This window comes from Carcharhinus amblyrhynchos, unplaced genomic scaffold (genome assembly GCF_965287045.1).
Source record: "Carcharhinus amblyrhynchos unplaced genomic scaffold, sCarAmb.v2.hapA scaffold_92, whole genome shotgun sequence".
NCBI lineage: Eukaryota > Metazoa > Chordata > Chondrichthyes > Carcharhiniformes > Carcharhinidae > Carcharhinus > Carcharhinus amblyrhynchos.
In genome coordinates this window covers 422,324-442,329 of record NW_027649832.1, presented here as the reverse complement: position 1 = coordinate 442,329, position 20,006 = coordinate 422,324, and the positions used below count along the sequence as shown (strand labels likewise).

The 20,006-nt window shown below is 46.9% G+C and overlaps 1 protein-coding gene across 1 annotated transcript; it reads left to right on the top strand.

The window, feature by feature from the left end:
• The first annotated feature begins 12,719 nt into the window (after nucleotides 1-12,719).
• Nucleotides 12,720-15,477, top strand: LOC145338067 (putative G-protein coupled receptor 139). Its single transcript, XM_080182853.1, has 2 exons — nucleotides 12,720-12,828; nucleotides 14,579-15,477. The coding sequence occupies exons 1-2, from the start codon at nucleotides 12,720-12,722 to the stop codon at nucleotides 15,475-15,477; spliced, it is 1,008 nt and encodes a 335-aa protein (XP_080038979.1).
• The last annotated feature ends 4,529 nt before the right edge of the window (nucleotides 15,478-20,006 follow it).

Below are 20,006 nucleotides of genomic sequence, written 5' to 3'. Positions count from 1 at the left end.
TTTCCTGGCCTATTCACCCAGCCTCTCTAGATCCTTCTGCAGACTCTCCACACCCTCCGTGCAATTTGCCGTTCCCCCAATCTTGGTGTCATCAGCAAATTTCGACACCATACACTCGGTTCCCTCCTCCAGATCATCTCTATAAATGGTAAATAGCTAAGCCCCAGCACCGACCCCTGGGGCACTCCACTAGTCACCAACCGCCAATCCGAATAGCACCCATTAACCCCCACTCTCTGCCTCCTATTTGACAACCAATCCTCTATCCACGCTAACACCCTACCCCCAACTCCATGCCCCCTTACCTTCTGCAATAACCTCGTGAGGTACCTTGTCAAACGCCTTCTGAAAATCAAGAAAGACCACATCCACCTGCTCTCCTCTATCCACCGCCCTAGACACATCCTCATAGAACTCCAATAAATTTGTCAGACACGACTTCCCCTTAATGAAACCGTGCTGCGTCTGCTCTATCAAGCAATTCCCCTCAAGATGCCTCGCTATTTCCTCCTTGATGACGGATTCTAACATTTCACCTACAACAGACGTTAAACTAACCGGCCTATAATTCCCTGCCTTTTGCCTGGCACCCTTCTTAAACAACGGCGTAACATTAGCCGCTTTCCAATCTTCCGGCACTTCCCCGGAATCCAGCGACGTGTAAATTATTCATCTCATTGGCTCGCTAATTTTGGTTCAAGGACCATTTAACTCTTTGCTAATAGTCTTGCTAGTGTCTCAATGTATTGTTATGCACCTTATTAATAATTAGGAACTTCCCATTTCAATCCCCCTCCTGGCCATTGGTTAGCCCAATGCTAAGCCAGTAAACACTTAAATTCTAAAGAGTGATTGGATGCTTGATTTCATCAAACATAGATCATAGAACAGTACAGCACAGTACAGGCCCTTGATGTTGTGCCCAGCTTTGTCCAAGATCAAGCTATCCCACTTCCTATCATTCTGGAGTGTTCCATGTGCCTATCCAATAACCACTTGAAAGTTCCTGAAGTGTCCGACTCCACTATCACAGCAGGCAGTCCATTCCACACCCCAACCACTCTTTCAGTAAAGAACTTACCTCGGACATCCCTTCTATATTTCCCACCACGAACCTTATAGTTATGCCCCTGGTAACAGCTATATCCACCCGAGGAAATAGTCTCTGCACGTCCACTCTATTTATCATCATCTTATGAACCTCTATTAAGTCGCTTCTCATCCTCCTCCGCCCCAAAAGAAAAAAGCCACATTTCCCTCAACCTTTCCTCATGAGACCTATCCTCCAAACCAGGCAACATCCTGGTAAATCTCCTCTCCACTCTCTCCAAAGCTTCCACATCCTTCTTATAGTGAGGTGACCAGATCTGCACACAATATTCCAAATGTGGTCTCACCAAAGTCCTGTATATTTGCAGCATAACCCCACGGCTCTTAAACTCAAATCCCCGTTAATGAACGCTAACACACTATAATAATAACTCCATCTGCCACTTTTCTGCCCAGCTCTGCATCCTATCAATTCTCTTTGCAGTCTACAACAGCCCTCCACCTTATCCACTACTCCACCAATCTTGGTGTTATCAGCAAATTTACTGACCCATCCTTCAGCCCCCTCTTCCAAGTCATTGATAAAAATCACAAATAGCAGAGGACCCAGCACTGATCCCTGTGATACACCGCTGGTAACTGGTCTCCAGTCTGAAAATTTTCCGTCCATCACCCTCTGTCTTCTGTGAGACAGACAGTTAGTTATCCAATCGGCCAAATTTCCCTTTATCCCACACCTCCTTACTTTCTTCATGAGTCTACCATGGGCAACCTTATCAAATGCCTTTCTAAATTCCATGTATACGATATCAATTGCTCTACCTTCATCTGTACACTTCGTTACCTCCTCAAAAGATTCAATCAAATTTGTCACGCAAGACTTACCATTCACAAATCCATGCTGACTATCCCGGATTAAGCTGCATCTTTCCAAATGGTCATAAATCCTATCCCTCAGGACCTTTTCCACTAACTTACCAACCACCGAGGTAAGACTAACCGGCCTATAATTACCAGGGACATTCCTATTTCCTTTCTTGAAGACAGGAACAACATTCGCCACTCTCCAGTCCTCTGGCACTATCTCCGTGAACGGTGAGGACCCAAAGATCAAAGCCAAATGCTCTGCAATCTCATCTTTTGCCTCCCAAAGAATCCTAAGGTATATCCCATCTGGCCCAGGGGACTTATCGACCCTCAGGTTTTTCAAAATTGCTAATACATCTTCTTTCAGAACATCTACCTCTTCTAGCCTATCAGCCTGTATCACACTCTCATCCTTAAAAACATGGCCTCCCTCCTTGGTAAACACTGCAGAAAAGTATTCATTCATCACCTCTCCTATCTCTTCTGACTCCATGCACAAGTTCCCACTACTATCCTTGACCAGCCCTAACCTCACCCTGGTCATTCTTTTATTTCTCACATAAGAGTATCTGACCCATCAAGGACATCTCATGCCCTCTCCTTGCTCTCCTAAGGCCTCTTTTTAGCTCATACCTTGCTACCTTGTAACCCTCAAGCAACCCAACTGAACCTTGTTTTCTCATCCTTATATATGCTTCTTTTTCCCTCCTGACAAAACATTCAACCTCTTTTGTGAACCATGGTTCCCTCACTCGGCCATTTCCTCCCTGCCTGACTGGGACATACCTATCAAGGGCATGCAGTATTTGTTCCTTGAACAAGCTCCACTTTTCATTTGTGCCTTTCCCTGACAGTTTCTGTTCCCATATCATGATCCCTAATTCTTGCCTAATCGCATCAGAATGACCCCTCCCTCAATTATAAACCTTGACCTGCCGTATGGCCCTATCCCTCTCCATTGCAATATTGAAAAACACCGAATTGTGGTCACTATCTCCAATGTACTCTCCCGCAAACAAATCTAACACTTGGCCCAGTTCATTACCCAGTACCAAATCCAATGTGGCCCCACCTCTTGTCAGCCTATTCACATATTGTGTCAGGAAACCCTCCTGCACACACTGTACAAAAACTGCCCCATCTGAACTATTCAACCTATAAAGGTTCCAATCAATATTTGGAAAGTTAAAGTCACCCATGATAACTACCTTGTGACCTCCACACCTTATCCATAATCTGCTTTGCAAGTTCCTCCTCCGCATCTCTGTTACTATTTGGGAGCCTATAGAAAACTCCTAACAACATGACCAATCCTTTTCTAACTTCAGCCCATATTACCTCAGTAGGCAGATCCTCTTCAAACTGCCTTTCAGCAGCCGTTAAACTATCCTGGATTAACAATGCTACTCTTCCACCTCTTTTACCACCTTCCCTACTCTTACAGAAATCCTATACCCCAGAACTTCCAACAACCATTCCTGTCCCTGTTCTAACCATGTCTCTGTAATGGCCCTAACACTGTAGTCCCAAGTACCAATCCATGCTCCAAGTTCACCTACCTTATTCCGGATGCTCCTTGCACTGAAGTAGATATTTCTTCCTTCTTAACCTGGGTGTCATCACCAATAACATATTGAATGTATGTAATTGTGTATAAATCATAATCCCACTAATATTTAAAAATCATAAAGAAAACGTAATATCATCTCACATAGTCCATCAAATAGCTGTCTGGCAATACATATTCTTATAAACCAGCGGAGCACTTAGTCATAGGGACATCTCCTTGTCCTCTTGGATCGATGCCACTGCTGCTGTCCTCATCATTGACTTTGTTGCCAAAGAACAGCAATATTTGAACCCTTGCACAATTATAATGATCATTGGAATGAAAATGGAGTAAAATACTATCCCTTGCACTATACTTGTCCCAAGTGATCTCATCCAGTCAGTTCTGCAGCTCCTCAGAGAAGAAGATGTTGGTTCTTTAAGTTTCTCGAAGTCCTTCTGAATGTGCGCAGCCAAATTAATTATGTTCTCTGAAGTGTCTGGTAAGTATGTGCAACATTTTGTTCCAATTAAAGCACATCTTCCACCCTTAGCTGCCAATATGAACTCAAATGCCCACATGTCTTGTCGCACAACTGTCTGCATGGCAACCATCTCATTACTGATCTTCAACAAGTGCCATTGAGTGTTAGGTAAGTGTGCTTCCCCTGAAGCAATATCAAATAATGCAAGATTGATTACTATTGGGTGGATCCAGACCAATTTGGTTGGTTATATCTACCGAATGTTGACACTTGTTCATGCCCAAATCTCTTCCAGCGCCTCTTCTATTCTCAATGCACAATATATCTTGCAGTTTCCGTTCTGCTTCATTTAAAGTGAGGCTGGATGTGGGACTGGATACATTAAAAATAGGTGAATACCTGTTCATGTCACCTGGCCCACCTGTACAGGATCAATTTGTATAAAAGTCTACTCTATCACAAGCCCTAGGAAAACCTACTGCTGTTCCTCATGATCCCAAAAAGACTGAGTAAGCTGATCCCACACAATTAAATCTGCCCATGATAAAGCTACTGGGTGTAAAGGAATCTGGGAGCACATCCAACATTTAGATATATGAGCAGTTTCAGCATAGTGTATGCCATATACAAATAAGTATTAGTATGCAGTTCATGATGGACTGTCTGTATAAAACATAACAAACTCAACAGTAAAAGAGCAGGAAAGTTTAAAAAGCCTTTCAACAATTCTTAATTGATCATATTAATATTCTCTTTGTAAATTTCCCAGCTGCTTGTTAATATTAAAAAAGATAAACATTCATTTACAGAACCGTGCTATAGGGCAGTATTGTACCATTTTATGTCTTGAGTGCTGTGTGGACTTGAAACTGCGAGAGTTTCAGATCCATCTTTGGGCGTGTTTTTAGGCCGCCCCTACATACTCTGCCTGCAAAATTTTGAGCGAGTCTGATTCTCGCTGCAGAAGTCTGTGGGTGGGGCTTAACTCACCCAAAACCCTGCAGCTCCGATAGGAGCCTCCAACTGCACACGCGCAAAATGAAACAATGCTGTTCCTCTCCCACATCCCTCCCGGGCCGGATAATGCCTCCCCCTGGGCCCCACAGAGATTGCCCCCCACATTACTGACCCCCTTAACCCCCCACCACCCCACTGCCCAGACAGATCACGCATTCCCCCCCACCACCGATTGCAGGCAGAATGGCAGCACTCCCCACCCCCTCCCTCCCGCCACTCTTTCCCCCACCCAGCACCCACCTACACGTGGCCCCCATCTACCCCTGACTCCGATGGCTATCTGACACCTCCCTTTCTCTCTCCTGCGCCCAATCATCACAGAAGCACAGATCCATCCCCCACAACCACCACACCGCTCCCCCACCTCCATCAGCACTCCTGCAAGTGTGCACTTGCCTTCCCCTCAATGCTAACAAGCAAACTGCATTTAACTTGCTGGAATCCTCTCTCAACTGTCTGCGCTTGACCTGCCCTAATGAGAGGCAGCTCCATTAAAACCCCAAGGATGGACAAGAAGTGCAGGAAGAAGTAGAAAAGTAGCCAGTGCCCAGATTCAGTAAGCACGACCTCAGCAGGTTACTGGATGTTGCAGAGGGAAACCCTTTTCCCCTCGGCAGGACGCAGACCCAGGGGAGGTGGCTGCCTGGGAGGCAATAGCCGCCTCGGTCAGTGCCGTGGCACTGGCCCCCAGAACAGCAAAGCAGCGTTGCAAGATCAATGACCTCATCCAGGCAGAAGGGGAAGCGCTTAACCCCCATCTACCATCTTCGCCCCCAAAGCAGCCAGATCCTCCCACCTTGCATGCTTCCAGCCCCTGACACCAAGCACCATCTTCCTCCTCCCCAAGAGTATCACTGGGCTTGCCTTCTGAGGGCCACACCCTGACACTTTCAGGAATCGTGCCAACATATTTTTCACGGCTCCTTCTGTCCCCACAGGAGACAGAACTCCATACCTGTCGGGAGAGGGAACAGACAGGGCCTGGTGACCCTGACCTCAGGGTCCTCACCCTCTTTGAGCAGTGGGCCTGGAGCCGGCCAGAGAGGATGACATCTGAGCTATCAGCCACAGCGTGGTCGGGCTGGATCAAGAAGTGAGCATCTGTCAATCCTCCACTCAATTTGAGTCAATTACTAGGAGTCATAGGTTTAAGGTACGAGGGGCAAAATTTAAACAAGATGTACAAAGCGTGTTTATTTACACAGAGTGTGGTGGGGTATCTGGAACTCTCTGCCGGGGGAGGTCGTGGAAGCAGGAACAATAGTGAACTTTTAAGAGGCAAGTGCATGAATGGATGGGAATAGAAGGATATGGTCCCAGGAAGGGTAGGGGGTTCCAATTCAGATGAGCAGCATGGTCGCTGCAAACTCAGAGGGCCGAAGGGCCTGTTCCTGTGCCGGAATTTTCTTTGTACTTTGTTCTATGTTCGATGGAGAAATGTCAAGTAACTTTCTGGCACCCCAGATTCCTTTGTGTCCTTTGCGCTTAACCTTGTGTCCTGTGTTGCAACAGCAGATCTGGAAGCAGCAGGACCATCTGGAATCGAGGCCCCCGCTGCAGTTCCCGCCCATCCTGAGACTGACAGCTCTAAAGACTCTTCAGAGGAAGTGGGTGAAGGGACCTCCGAGGGTGGCACCTTTTTGGCATCAGCTTCCACCTCCCAACTCACCATCCCAGGTATTCTCACATCGGTGGCTCCAGTTAGTGGTGAGGGACCTGGGTCAATCTCTGGCGAGCACGACATATCTGCTAATATACATTGTGTGGAGGAGGGAATGTCTGGGGCCTCTGGCACGCGGGAGCCTGCCGGAGGCGAGGACTCAGATGGCCCCAGGCTATGTGCTAGGCCTCTGGCATCACTTCTTCCTCAGCTGTTGGAGATGCAGCAACAGATTCAGGGAATGCAGGAAGGGCTGACGGCCACACTGGGCCCACTGCAAGGCTGCTGGGAGGAATCTCAAAGCTTTCAGGTGGACCAGCCTGTCTTGCATGGTTCCCAGACCAAAAACTGTAAGGGTAGTGCCCATGGTGGAAAGCCTGGGGCAGGGGATGCTCACCATGATGGCAAGTTACAAGCAATGGCTGAGTCACAGAGGGCCCACATCTGAGGACTTCAACAAGCTTATTGAGAATCTGCGGCCCATGGCTGAGAGTCTCGAGAGCTTGCAGTAGACCTAGCGCGACAGCGCTGAGACACAGCGGGCTATGGCAGCAGCCCTTGAGAACGCAGTCACAGAGGGTCATGGCTGAGGGACAGCAGAGCTTGGCCCAGACTCAGACGGCACTTGCCCATGCCGTTGATAGGTGGCCCCCGACTCAGGTGACCATCGCCGAGGGCTCGGCCACCATGGAGAGGACACAGGTGGTCATCCAGGATTGGCAGGATCGGGTAATGCCAGAGCTTCTGGAGCTCACTGCAGAAGCACTATCGTCACATGGAGTGAGCCAGGGGACCCACAAGAACCCCAAGGAAGAGGAAGGGCTCGAGTTCATGCCCGGGCCTTCCGGCCAGGAGACTGTAGCTGTGGTCACACCTTCTGACTCCTCACTTCCTGACACTGGGGCATCTCAGGGGCAGCAGGATAAAGAAGGTGTCATGGATATGTCTCAGACACTTGGAATCCAGCCAGGACTCTTAAGATCCAAGCCCTCCTGAGGACACTGGCCAAGCGCATCACAGGCCACGGGGTGAGTAGGCAGCTGGCCCCCTCCACCTCCAAAGTCCATTCTGGGGATACACGAAGATGCAGTGGTAGGTCATGTAAGTTTAGGAAGATGTTGTTCCATTAAGAAGGCACAGGTGGAGGGCTGCACTCGTTCGATAGATTTTTAAGCACCCTAACTTCTTCTGTTCACAAATTTTTATGTTGAAACTTATTTAGACACATCTATTGTAAACAAGAAATTTTTTTTCACCACCAACCTCTAGCTAATTTGTCTCAGAGTTGCCTCGAACAGGAATGGGGTTACCACGATGGTTTCCGGAGGGGTGCTTCATGTTGATGTCAGTTGGGGGAGGCTCCTCAACGCTGTGTCACTGAGAAAATAAAGGCATTGGTTCACCAGAACCCACGAACCATTCCCTCCTCTCCCCCACCCCATCCACCCCAGGGCTCTGTAGGGGGTTTTCAGATCCCTTACCCACTACACAGACATGGGCCCAGGTGCCAGCGTACATGCGGAACTCAGCTAGATTCAGACTCATTTGCGCCAGGACATCATCACAATGGTGCTTAGTGAGTCGTCTTCACCTTCCTGCCTGCCAAAGAAACTCACTGACACAGCGTACCGAAGCCCACTACCCTTGTTTTGCAATGTTGCAGGAGATAGTAGAGGGAATGGAACCCACATGCAGAAACACAGGCCCCTAGTGAGCAAAGTGCCTGGTGAGTATGGCCTCATAGAATCATAGAAACCCTACAGTGCAGAAGGAGGCCATTTGGCCCATTGAGTCTGCACCGACCACAATCCCACCCAGGCCCTACCCCCTTATCCCTATACATTTACCCACTAATCCCTCTAACCTATGCATCTCAGGACACTAAGGGGCAATTTTTAGCATGGCTAATCAACCTAACCCGCACATCTTTGGACTGTGGGAGGAAACCCACGCAGACATGAGGAGAATGTGCAAACTCCACACAGACAGTGACCCAAGCTGGGAATCGAACCCGGGTCCTTGGTGCTGTGAAGCAGCAGCGCTAACCACTGTGCTACCGTGCCGCCCTCTCTTTCCTCACATGCCTGATTCTTGCTGCCAGCCCTCCAGCACCTCGGTAGTGTTGCTTGGCATTGTCCTCCTCCTCCTCCTCCTCTTCCTCCTCCTCTTGTTGGGTGGCCTTCTCCCCAGCTATGCCTGGCTGGTCAGCCTCCACGTCTTCCTCCTCCTCCTCCTCCAAAAGGTCTCTTCACTGCTACGCCAGGTTGTGAAGGGCACAGTGCACCACCACAATGTGGGAGGAAATCAGGGGGCTGTATTGTAGGGCCCCGACAGGTTGGTCCAAACACCTGAACTGCATTTTCAGGAGCCCCATGCACCTCCCCACTATCGAGCGGGTGGCAATGTGGGCCTCAACCTCAATATCACTGTTAGCCACTCGGCCAATCTTTGCATCATCGGCATACTGACCCTATCCTCCACAAAGTCGTTTATATTAATGATGAACAATAGGGGGGCCAGCACAGATCTCTGTGATACGCCACTGGCCTCAAGTCACTAAAACAACTGTCTGTCATCACCCTTTGTTTCCTACCACTAAGCCAATTATGAATCCATCTTGTCAGGTCACCCTGTATCCCACGTGCATTGGCCTTCATAATAAGTCTCCCATGTGGGATTTTGTCAAAGGCTTTGCTGAACTCCATGTAAACTACATCAACCGCACTACCCTCATCCACATACTTGGTTACCTGCTCAAGAAGTTCAATCAAATTTGTTAGGCATGACCTCCCTCTGACAAAACCATGCTGACCATCCCTGATCAAACCATGCCTCTTCAAAAGAAGATAGATTCTCTCCTTCAGAATCATCTCCAGGAGTTTCCCAACATGAGACTCACCGTCTGTAGTTCCCTGTCTTGTCTCTACAACTTTCTTAAATAGTGGGACTACAGTAGCTGTTCTCCAGTCCTCTTGGGTGTGGAGATGCCAGCGTTGGAATGACGTAAGCATAGTAAGAACTCTCACAACATCAGGTTAAAGTCCAACAGGTTTAGTTTGTAGCACAAGCTTTCGGAGTGTCACTCCTCCTTCAGTACTCACCTGAAGAAGAAGTGACACTCTAAAAGCTTGTGCTAACAATAAAACCTGTTGGACTTTAACCTGGTATTGTGAGACTACTTACTGTGTCCCCTTGGTGGTCAGGGAGGGATTAAAAATTTTAGTCAGAGCATCTGCTATTTCCTCCCTTGCCTCCCACAATAGCCTTGGATACAATTCATCTGGACCTGGCAATCTGTCCACCTTTAAGCACACCAATACCTTCAATGCCTTGCCACTCCCTGTGATAATTTTCTCGAGGGCCTCAGAGTCCCTCTCCCTGAGTTCCATAACTATCTCCTCATTTTTGCTAAAGGAGTTATAGTTTCACCCGAGTCCAGAGTACAGAAGATTCTTTCAGGTGGTTTTCTGACAGAATCCCCGGTCCTGGTCCCTGGGACTTGGTTGCAGGTTGAGTTCACTGGAGGTGCAGAAAATGCTTCTTGTGTCCTAGGGAGAGATGGATGTTGAAGGGAGTCTGCTGGACTGGAGTCCTGTTTGAAGGCTAAACAGCAACTGAAGATAAAATTCTAAAGCTGTTCCATAAATGAAACTCAAACAGTTCAAGTCTTGGTGATGCTGTCGGGCAGTTTCAGGTCAAGATAGTCAGCTAATGAGAGCACTTGTTAAAACTCATTGTATTTTGAGCAGGTATTGGCAGAACCATTATGACAAAGTTTGGGCGCGCTGCTGGGAGACACCAGCAGCCGCTATTTTGCGGGCTTCTTGCTGGGCATCACGGCCTCAGTGAGTCTCGAGACTAAGATTCCAGTGTAATCAGCTCCACATCGGAAACTGGCACAGAACCAACTACAATATGGAAATCACAAACAAACAACAAAAGAACAAAGAACAGTACAGCACAGGAAACAGGCCCTTCGGCCCTGCAAGCCTGTGCTGCTCATTGGTCCAACTAGACCATTCGTTTGTATGCCTCCATTCCCAGTTTGCTCATGTGACTATCCAGATAAGACTTAAACGATGCCATCGTGTCTGCCTCCACCATCCTACTTGGCAGTGCATTCCAGGCCCCCACCACCCTCTGTGTAAAAAACGTCCTTCTGATATCTGAGTTATACCTCGCCCCTCTCACCTTTAGCCCGTGACCCCATCTGCATTTGATTAGGGGGTCCGGGACTGAAGTCTCTGCCCGCTTGTGTCTTTCCCCATGTCAGGAGTGCTTCACTCCAGTGAGATTTACGCCTGCTCCCCACTAATGGGGAACAGGTAGCTCCACCCCACTGGAGGGAATAGAGGCCATTGAGGCTTCCCCTCCAGAAGGTCAGGGGAAAGGGAGTACCCCCTTGGAAAGTGGCCCTCTTCGTAGGGTGGGTGATAGGTGGGGGTGTGGGGGACCCGCTGCCATTCTGCACTTGGGATGACTGAGAGAGGGAGGGAAGAAGGAAGTGGTCAGGGTTGGCCAATGTGGTGGGGGGGGGGATCAGGGCTTGTTGCGGGAGGGGTGTTGAGGCAGTCATGGAGGTCTGTACTTTGTGGGGCAGTGTGTTGGGGGAGGGGTGTTCAGGAGATTGGGGCTGTCCAGGTAAGGGGTCGAGGAGATTGGGGCTGGCCTGGGGATGTGTGGGAGGCCAGCGTTCAGAGGTGGGGAGGTCAGAAGGCCAGCAATGGGGGTTTGCGCGATAGACCAGCAATCTGGAGGCCAACAACGCAGAGCTAGTGTGAATGCACCGATCTCTGTGCTGACAGATTGGCACATGCGCTGTGGCCCACACAGCGCTATACTGCTGGCCTCTTGGGCGGGATGGGCCCCACCCCCTTCTTTCCAGTGTGAACCATGTAAGGGCATTCTGTGATACATGGTGCGTTAGAAAATCACTCTGGAAATCATGCTAAATACAACTAACGGGAATTATTCCTCTTTTCCCACATATTAGGAACTTTGAATTTTTTGGGAGAATCCCTGCCATGGAGTCACAACTAGCTCTGTCTTTGCCATGGCTGGCTGGTACAGATGTGCCATCTGCAAATCAATAATGTTGGATTGGCTGAAATGTTTGTAAGACGCAAACAGTGTTATCGTCCTGGGCTGTGATGTACTCATAGAAATTCATAGAATCCTGCAGTGCTGAAGGAGGCCATTCAGCCCATCGAGTCTGCACCGACCACAATCCCTCCCACGCCCTACCCCTGTAACTCCATGCATTTACCCTGCTCGTCCCCCTGACACTAAGGGGCGATTTAGCATGGCCAATCCACCTAATCCGCACGTCTTTGGGCTGTGGGAGGAAACCGGAGCACCTGGAGGAAACCCAAGCAGAAACAGGGAGAATGAGCAAACTCCACACAGACAGTGACCCAAGCTGGTAATCAGGCCCAGGTCCCTGGTGCTGTGAGGCAGCAGTGCGAACCACCGTGCCACCCCAGTACTGTCCTGCATTCATTTTCAAGCTGCTCAAAAACCTCAATCATGTGGTTAACTTCAGCTGTTTTATTAGTCCAACCATTCTTAAATTTAAATATATTTAAAATTAAACCATAAAGTAGCTAGACTGACTTAGATTGATATATTTTCAGGCCTGTCTTCTGGATGGGACACTTACAGGCCTACAGCCCTCTACAGCCATGCAGTCGTAAACAATGTCAGCCAGTCCACTTCTTTCATCCATCTTTTCTTCTTGAAGTCCTATTATGTCCCAGCCAGGCCAGGTTAATGCTTTACTTTGTGATGTTGAAAATATTGCAATGGAAGGAGTTAACTGAGCTCTGTTTGTTCAGTGACTATAATTAATGTCTCCGTGGATCTTAATTGGAGGATTGCCTGCTTCTACTAATATGGGAATTCTCTCAATGTATTATCCAGAGTGTCAGCAGGAGTATCACTGCCATCAGTGACAGGGATCCGCAGCTCCGGAGACAGGGAGAGATCAGAATCCGAGGAGACTCAACTGGAATATTCCAACAATGGATCAGAGTCTGAAAACAATGGATTGGAATGTTACATCAATGAGCAGGGATCTATCCTATTGGCTTTATATGATATCTGTGGATTCGCAATGGAACACATTGCAAAATCGGATCCAATGTGCACTGAAGATTATTCAGCACTTTTACTATCCTATCCTGGCTATTGTTGGCATCCCTCGTAAGTCTCTCTAACCAGCTGTCACTTCTTTAACTGTTTATGTCATTTAGTCTTCCATTTTTGTGCTTTTATTGATCCTGCCAATCTTGGAAAAGGATCAATCCAACATGAAACATTAACTCTGTTTCACTCTGCAGATCTGCTGCAATCCTCCAGTATTTTCTGATGCTATTGTACAAGATACCAGTTAGACCTCAGCTGGAACGTTGTGTAACATTCTGAGCACCATACTATAGGAAGGATGTGAACAAATTAGAGAGGGTGCAGAAGAGAGTTACAAGAACGGTTCCAGGGTTGAGCATGTTCAGTTATGAAAATAGACTGGAGAGGTTGGGACTGCTCTCCTTGGAGAGAAGAAGCTAACAAAAGACAATGTCACAAAACGGTGAGCTTGGCCACAGTAAGTTCACTGGAGAGGTGCTGTGTTGTGATTTCACTGCAGATCCAAGCAGTCGCAACCAGCGATGTAGTTCCACCGGGCTCTGGCTTTATTCCATTGTCTGAAATTATTGCCCAGGAGTGATCCAGGTGAAATTAGGAGGGAGAGAGAAGAGCAAGGGGTGCAGCAGCTGCGGTGATCTTTCGTGTGGGGGTGGAGCTGGGTGAGGGGTGGAGGAGATGCTGTATGGACTACAATTAAAACTGCATCAAATAACTCATTTCAAAGTGTTAGCATCTCTCCCTCTGATTGAGATAAATACACAGCTCAAGAGACAGACCTTCCAATCACGTCATTAACATGGTGCAGAGATTTCTGCATCACTTGGGTGGCACTGAGAGTATCTTCTGGGGGCTAAAATTTCCTCCAACAGTCCAAAGAAGTGTGGGCTAGGTTGATTGGCCATGCTGAATTGCCCCTTAATGTCAGGGGGATCATCAGGGTAAGTGTGAAGTGTTACAGGAATAGGTCCTAGGTGGGATTGTGGTTGGTGCAGACTCAATGGGCTGAATGGCCTCCTTCTGTACTGTAGGGATTCTGTGATTTTTTTTCACTTTGGACTCTCACTGCATCTGGGACAGCAAGTTGTTGTTGTAGCTCGTGGAAAATGATGGGGTTAAACAGTATCAGATGGTCAATAGTGTTGCCTTCTGGCCAGAGATTCTGGCACCTGAAACACCATCATCACTAGGGGTGTTTAGACTCATAGAATCCCTACAGTACAGAAGGAGGACATTCAGCCCATTGAGCCTGCACCGTCAACAATCCCACACTATTCCCATGACTCCACATATTTAGCCTGCTGATCCCCCTGAAATTCGGGTCAATTTAGCATGGCCTATCCACCTAACCTGCACATCTTTGGAAATGAGGCAGGAAAGCAGGGCACCCAGACGAAACCCATGCAGACACGGGGAGAATGTACAAACTCCACACAGACAGTGACCCAAGCCAGGAGTGGAACCCGTGTTCCTGGCCCTCTGAGGCAGCAGTTCTCGCCGCTGTGCAACCTTGACGCCCTCGCAATGTGATCATTTCAAAAGAAATGTAATTGTGTTTCAGTTCGGGAGGAATAGGAAGCAGGGGTGGGTGATAATCAACATTCAGTTGAACAATTTCAATAACATCACATGTGCCATTTAAGCACTCCCATATTCCACCTTATTACAGATTTGTTCTTTCATTCGTTCTTTCAAGTACATTCATGGAATATATCAATGGGAGACCAACACAATTGAGGGTCTCAGTAAAACCTCAATGAAACTGCTACCTTTACTTCCAGCCTGATGTTTGATTTTCCTCTCCTCACAGTTAACTTAGTGACGATTATGATCCTCTCCCGGGGAAAGTGCGGTCTCTCCAAATCTGTCACTCACTACCTGGTTGCCATGGCAGCAGCTGATCTACTGGTCATTATCGTTGACTTGATATTGAGACACATTTCAATTACTTTTGATGACCAGTTTTATTTCCGGCGATCCATCCCCATCTGTAATATCCACGCCGTCCTGCTCTATGCAGTTACTGACTGTTCTGTCTATTTCACCGTCACTTTCACCTTTGATCGATTTGTTGCCATTTGCTGCCAGAAGCTGAAAAGTAAATACTGCAGTGAGAAAACGGCAACTGTGGTCCTGGGAACAGTGACTGTGCTGAGCTGCTTAAAGAATATTTTCTGGTATTTTATGTTCCTGCCTCAGTATAGGTTGAAGGGCAATACTTGGTTTTGTGAAATGTCATTCGATGTTCAGGTATCTCAAATTTGGGGACCAATCGAGTTCCTCCATCACATTCTAAATCCAGCAGTGCCATTTGTCCTGATTCTGTTCCTCAATGGATTCACTGTCAGACACATTATAGTGAGCAGCAGCGTTCGCAAGAGACTACGGACTCACAGCAGTGAAGACAGTTCCAGAGACCCAGAGATGGAGAGTCGCAGGAAATCCATAATTCTACTCTTTGTTATCTCGGGCAATTTCATCATCTTATGGGCACTGTTAATGTTTTATTTTACATGGTACCGAATGTCAGGTTTGGGATATCAATCTGTTTCTCTCCATCCTTTGGTGCTTGAATTGGGTTTCATGCTGCAACTCTTCAGTTGCTGCACCAACACTTGCATTTATGCTGTGACCCAGACTAAGTTCAGAGAGGAGTTGAAGAGTATGCTGAAGTATCCCTTTATTCTAACTCTGAAATCCATTCATTGAGGAACAGAATTGAGTCACTGAGTGATTCCAGAAATTTTACCATGTTATTTCCCATTTCCAGCACGGTGGGTGGGAGGAGAGGGGGAGGGGGATTGTGCAGAGGGACGTTCCCCATTGTGATGATGGAAGAACATGCGGCCATTCCTAATGGGATGGTGAGTTGGACACGTTGAGCAATCTGGTCAGATAGTATTTCCCATGAAAACCTGACATGCTTATAGTTATTGAATTTACTGGACACTTGACACAAACAGATCATCAGAGAGGGCAACCGTGGGACCAACCTCACTGGAGCCCAGAATATCCAGCCACCTTGGAAGCATTCAATGCTGTGGCTGCAAGAGCAAATCAGACGATGAGAATCCACTGCTTTCCTCCCCATTGTCCACAAACATTAGTGCTGAATTTAGGAGTGTGATGGGCGAATGGGCCAGGAACTGGCAAATGGAATTTAATGTTAGCAAGTGTGAAGTTGTCCACTTTGGTAGGAATAATGGTAGGAAGGACTATTACTTACATGGTGAAAAACTGCAGCATGCAACGGTGCAGAGGGACCTCAGCGTCCTTGTGCATGAGTCGCAAAAACCCAGCCTGCAGGTGGTCAGGAAGGCGAATGGGATGCTGGCCTTCATAGTGAGGGGGATTGAATATAAAAGTAGGGAGGTCTTGCTGCAACTGTACAGGGCACTGGTGAGGCCGCAGCTGGAGTACTGTGTGCAGTTTTGGTTGCCGCACTTACGCAAGGATATTTTGGCCTTGGAGTGAGTGCAGAGGAGGTTCACTAGGCTGATACCGGAGTTGAGGGGGTTGAACTATGAGGAGAGGCTGAATAAACTAGGCTTGTACTCGTTAGAGTTTAGAAGAATGAGGGGACATCTCATTGAGACATATAAGATGAAGAATGGGATGGATAGGATAGAGGTGGAGAGGCTCTTCCCGCTCAGAAAGGACAATAGGACTAGAGGGCACAGCCTCAAGTTAAGGGGGGGGACAGTTTAGAACGGAGTTGAGGAGGAACTTCTTCACTCAAAGGGTGGTGAATCTCTGGAATTCTCTGCCCGTTGAAGTGGTGAGGACTGCCTCGCTAAATATATTTAAGACGCGGGTAGATAGGTTTTTGATAGGCAAGGGGATTAGGGTTATGGGGAGAGGGCGGGAAAGTGGAACTGATCCACAACAGATCAGCCATGATCTTACTGAATGGCGGGGCAGGCTCGAAGGGCTAGATGGCCTACTCCTGCTCTTATCTCTTATGTTCTTATGATATTCTCTGCTTGCCTGGATGAGTGCAAGTCCAACAGTACTCAAGCAATTCAACACCATTCAGGGAAAAGCAGCCCACTGGAGCGTTCTGAATCTGCATCACCATTCAGTATGATTAATGGTGGATTTTGGGCTTTAACTGCACAGACCATCCTTCCTCCATGTTCCCTGTTTCCAGGAGATCAGTCAATTGAGCCTTCGATGTATTTAATAATGGAGCATCCACAGCCTTCTGGGATAGAGAGTACCAAAGATTTGCAATCCTTTAAGAAGAATAATTTCTCCTCATCTCAATCCTAAATGACCAGCTCCCCATGTTTTATATTCCCCAAGAGAGCAAATGATCTCTCAGCATCCACCCTTTGAAGTCCCTCCTGAATCTGAAGTGATTAAATGAGATCATTGATCATTCTTTGAACTCAATAGAAAATGAACACAATTTGTTCAGCCTCCAATCATAAGACAATCCCCTCATCTGAGGCACTAGTTTAATGAACCTTCACTGTTCCTCCTCCATTGGTTTAAATGTCAATACCAAAGCTTCAAAAATATTCCTGATATGCTATTATCAAAACCTTGTACAATTGAAGTAAATCTTCTTTATTCTTGTACACCAATCCCCTGACAATAGAAGTCAATATTCACTTTGCATTCCTCATTACCTGCTCCCCCTGTTAAATGTTTGCATTCCAGTTCTAAGCAATCCCGAGTCTCTTTGAAAATCAAAACCTACAAGTTTCTCGCTATTTGAAAGAATTGGATTTTCTATAATAACTTCACATTTCCATAGATTATAATCTACCTTGCTCCCATTCGCTTAACTTGTCTATATCTCTTTGATGTCTCTCTCTCTGTGTCCTCCTCGCTGCTTACCTTCCCACTGAGCTTTTCATCACCAGCACACTTAGATACATCTCTCTCTATCCCTTGACCTAAAACATTAATAAACATTGTAAATGGCTGAGGGCCCAGCACTAACCCTTGTGGACCTCCACCAATGACAACATGAAAGAAACACGATTAGTCTGTCAACCAATCTTCTATTCATGCTGATATAATACCTCCAAATCTACGCACAATCATCTTGCCTCTTAACCATTTGTGTGGCACTTTGTAACTGCCTTTTATAAATCCAGGTAATTTACATCTATTGATTCCCCATTTTTCCCTTTACCACCCCATCCCCCAACATCTCCTCACTTTTGGTAAATACGGCTATATACCAATATTGCTCTTGCGACCCATTTTAGATCATTGGTTGGTGTATTCTATATTAAACCTTGACAGCTAATGGTGGCACGATGGCACAGTGGTTAGCAGTACCACCTCACAATGCCTGGGACCGGCCTTCAATTCTGGCCTTGGGTCGCGGTTTGTGTGGAGTTTGCCACATTCTCCCTGTGTCTGCATGCGTCCCTCCAGGTGCTCTGTTTTCTCCCCATATACCAAAGATGTCTGCTTTAGGTTGACTGGCCATGTTAAATTGCCCCTTAGTATCAGGGGGACCAGCATGGTAAATAAATGTGGTCACAGGGATGGGGCCTGGGTGGGATTGTTGTTGGTGCAGACAGGATGGGCTGAAGGGCCTCTTCTGCACTGTATGATTCTATGATTATATTTATCAATGCTACCTTTTTGGTCACCTTTCGCTGGTTTCTAAGTGCTCCCAATACTCCATTACTCTCATATTTTTGCAATGTTGTAAGCATGTTCTTTCAATCTAATGCTATCTCTAAACAGTGAGTCATGGATGGATCCCTCTCACGTTTTCTCATGGAATGTACTTCTGGTGGATGTAGTGACTTGTTCCTTTCAGAGTTTTCCTGCTGTTTTTTTACAGCCATACCTCTCAGTCAATTTAATTAATTTACGCTGTTCACTCGTATCGATGTAACCATCTTTGTTTAGATTGAAAATTGTTCTTTCTAATTGGAATTTGTTAGTTTCCAGACGGACATTGATTTCAATGGTGCTGTGGGGTAAGTTCAGATGGCCGGTACTGTCTTTAACTACAGACAATAAAAAACTCATGAGACAGATCCCCTGTATAAAAAACATAATATTTAACAAAAACACAACATGCAATTGCTCAGAGGTCACCAAAAAGGTTAAGCAGCTCTGGAATAGAGTGGCAGAATCTCTCTGGTGAATCTAATGTTTACAGTCAAAAACAGATCAATTATAGATCTTCTGATCAATTATTCCTGCCTTACATTACTTTAATATCAATTACACCTAATAGGCACACATCAATAAGTCTCTGACGTTCACCCCAGCCATTCTATCATCCAGTACAATGATATCTCATTCATCCATTTAATCTGGATGCTGACTCCAAACTTGGCTAAAGTCACTTCCTGGTTGCCTGGTTACCTTGGACGCTTGCTGCAGGGATCAAACTGGATTATCCCCACCGGTTCATTGCCAACCTGCATGAACAGGTGGTCCTGCGTCCAGGCACATCCATGTCCTGAGTCTAGACAATGAATTGAGCCTATTTATAATGTTCCCTCGCAATTCTGATAAGAATTTCACTAACCGCGGGGTTCCCAGGCCTTTGGCTCTGAACTCTTCAACTTTACCATCATCCTTTACTGTAACCTGCTTTCTGCTGAAGTGAGCAATGATTCATACATTTAAAATGTATTTCAAAATCTCAATAAATATGTTGGAAAATCATAAAGATTTGTTCAATTTTCTTACTGCATCCACACATGTAAGAACATAAGAAATAGGAGCAGGAGTAGGCCATCTAGCCCTTCGAGCCTGCCCCGCCATTCAATAAGATCATGGCTGATCTGTCGTAGCTCAGTTCCACAATCCCGCCCTCTCCCCATAACCCTTAATCCCCTCGCTTATCAAAAACCCATCAACCCGGGTCTTAAAAATATTTAGCGAGGCAGCCTCCACCACCTCAACGGGCAGAGAATTCCAGAGATTCACCACCCTTTGAGTGAAGAAGTTCCTCCTCAACTCCGTTCTAAACCGCGCCCCCCTTTATCTTGAGCCTGTGCCCCCTAGTCCTACTATCCTTTCTGCGCGGGAAGAGTCTCTCCACCTCTATCCTATCCATCCCATTCATCATCTTATACGTCTCAATGAGATCTCCCCTCATTCTTCTAAACTCTAACGAGTACAAGCCTAGTTTATTCAGCCTCTCCTCATAGCTCAACCCCCTCAACTCCGGTATCAGCCTAGTAAACCTCCTCTGCACTCCCTCCAAGGCCAAAATATCCTTGCGTAAGTGCGGTGACCAAAACTGCACA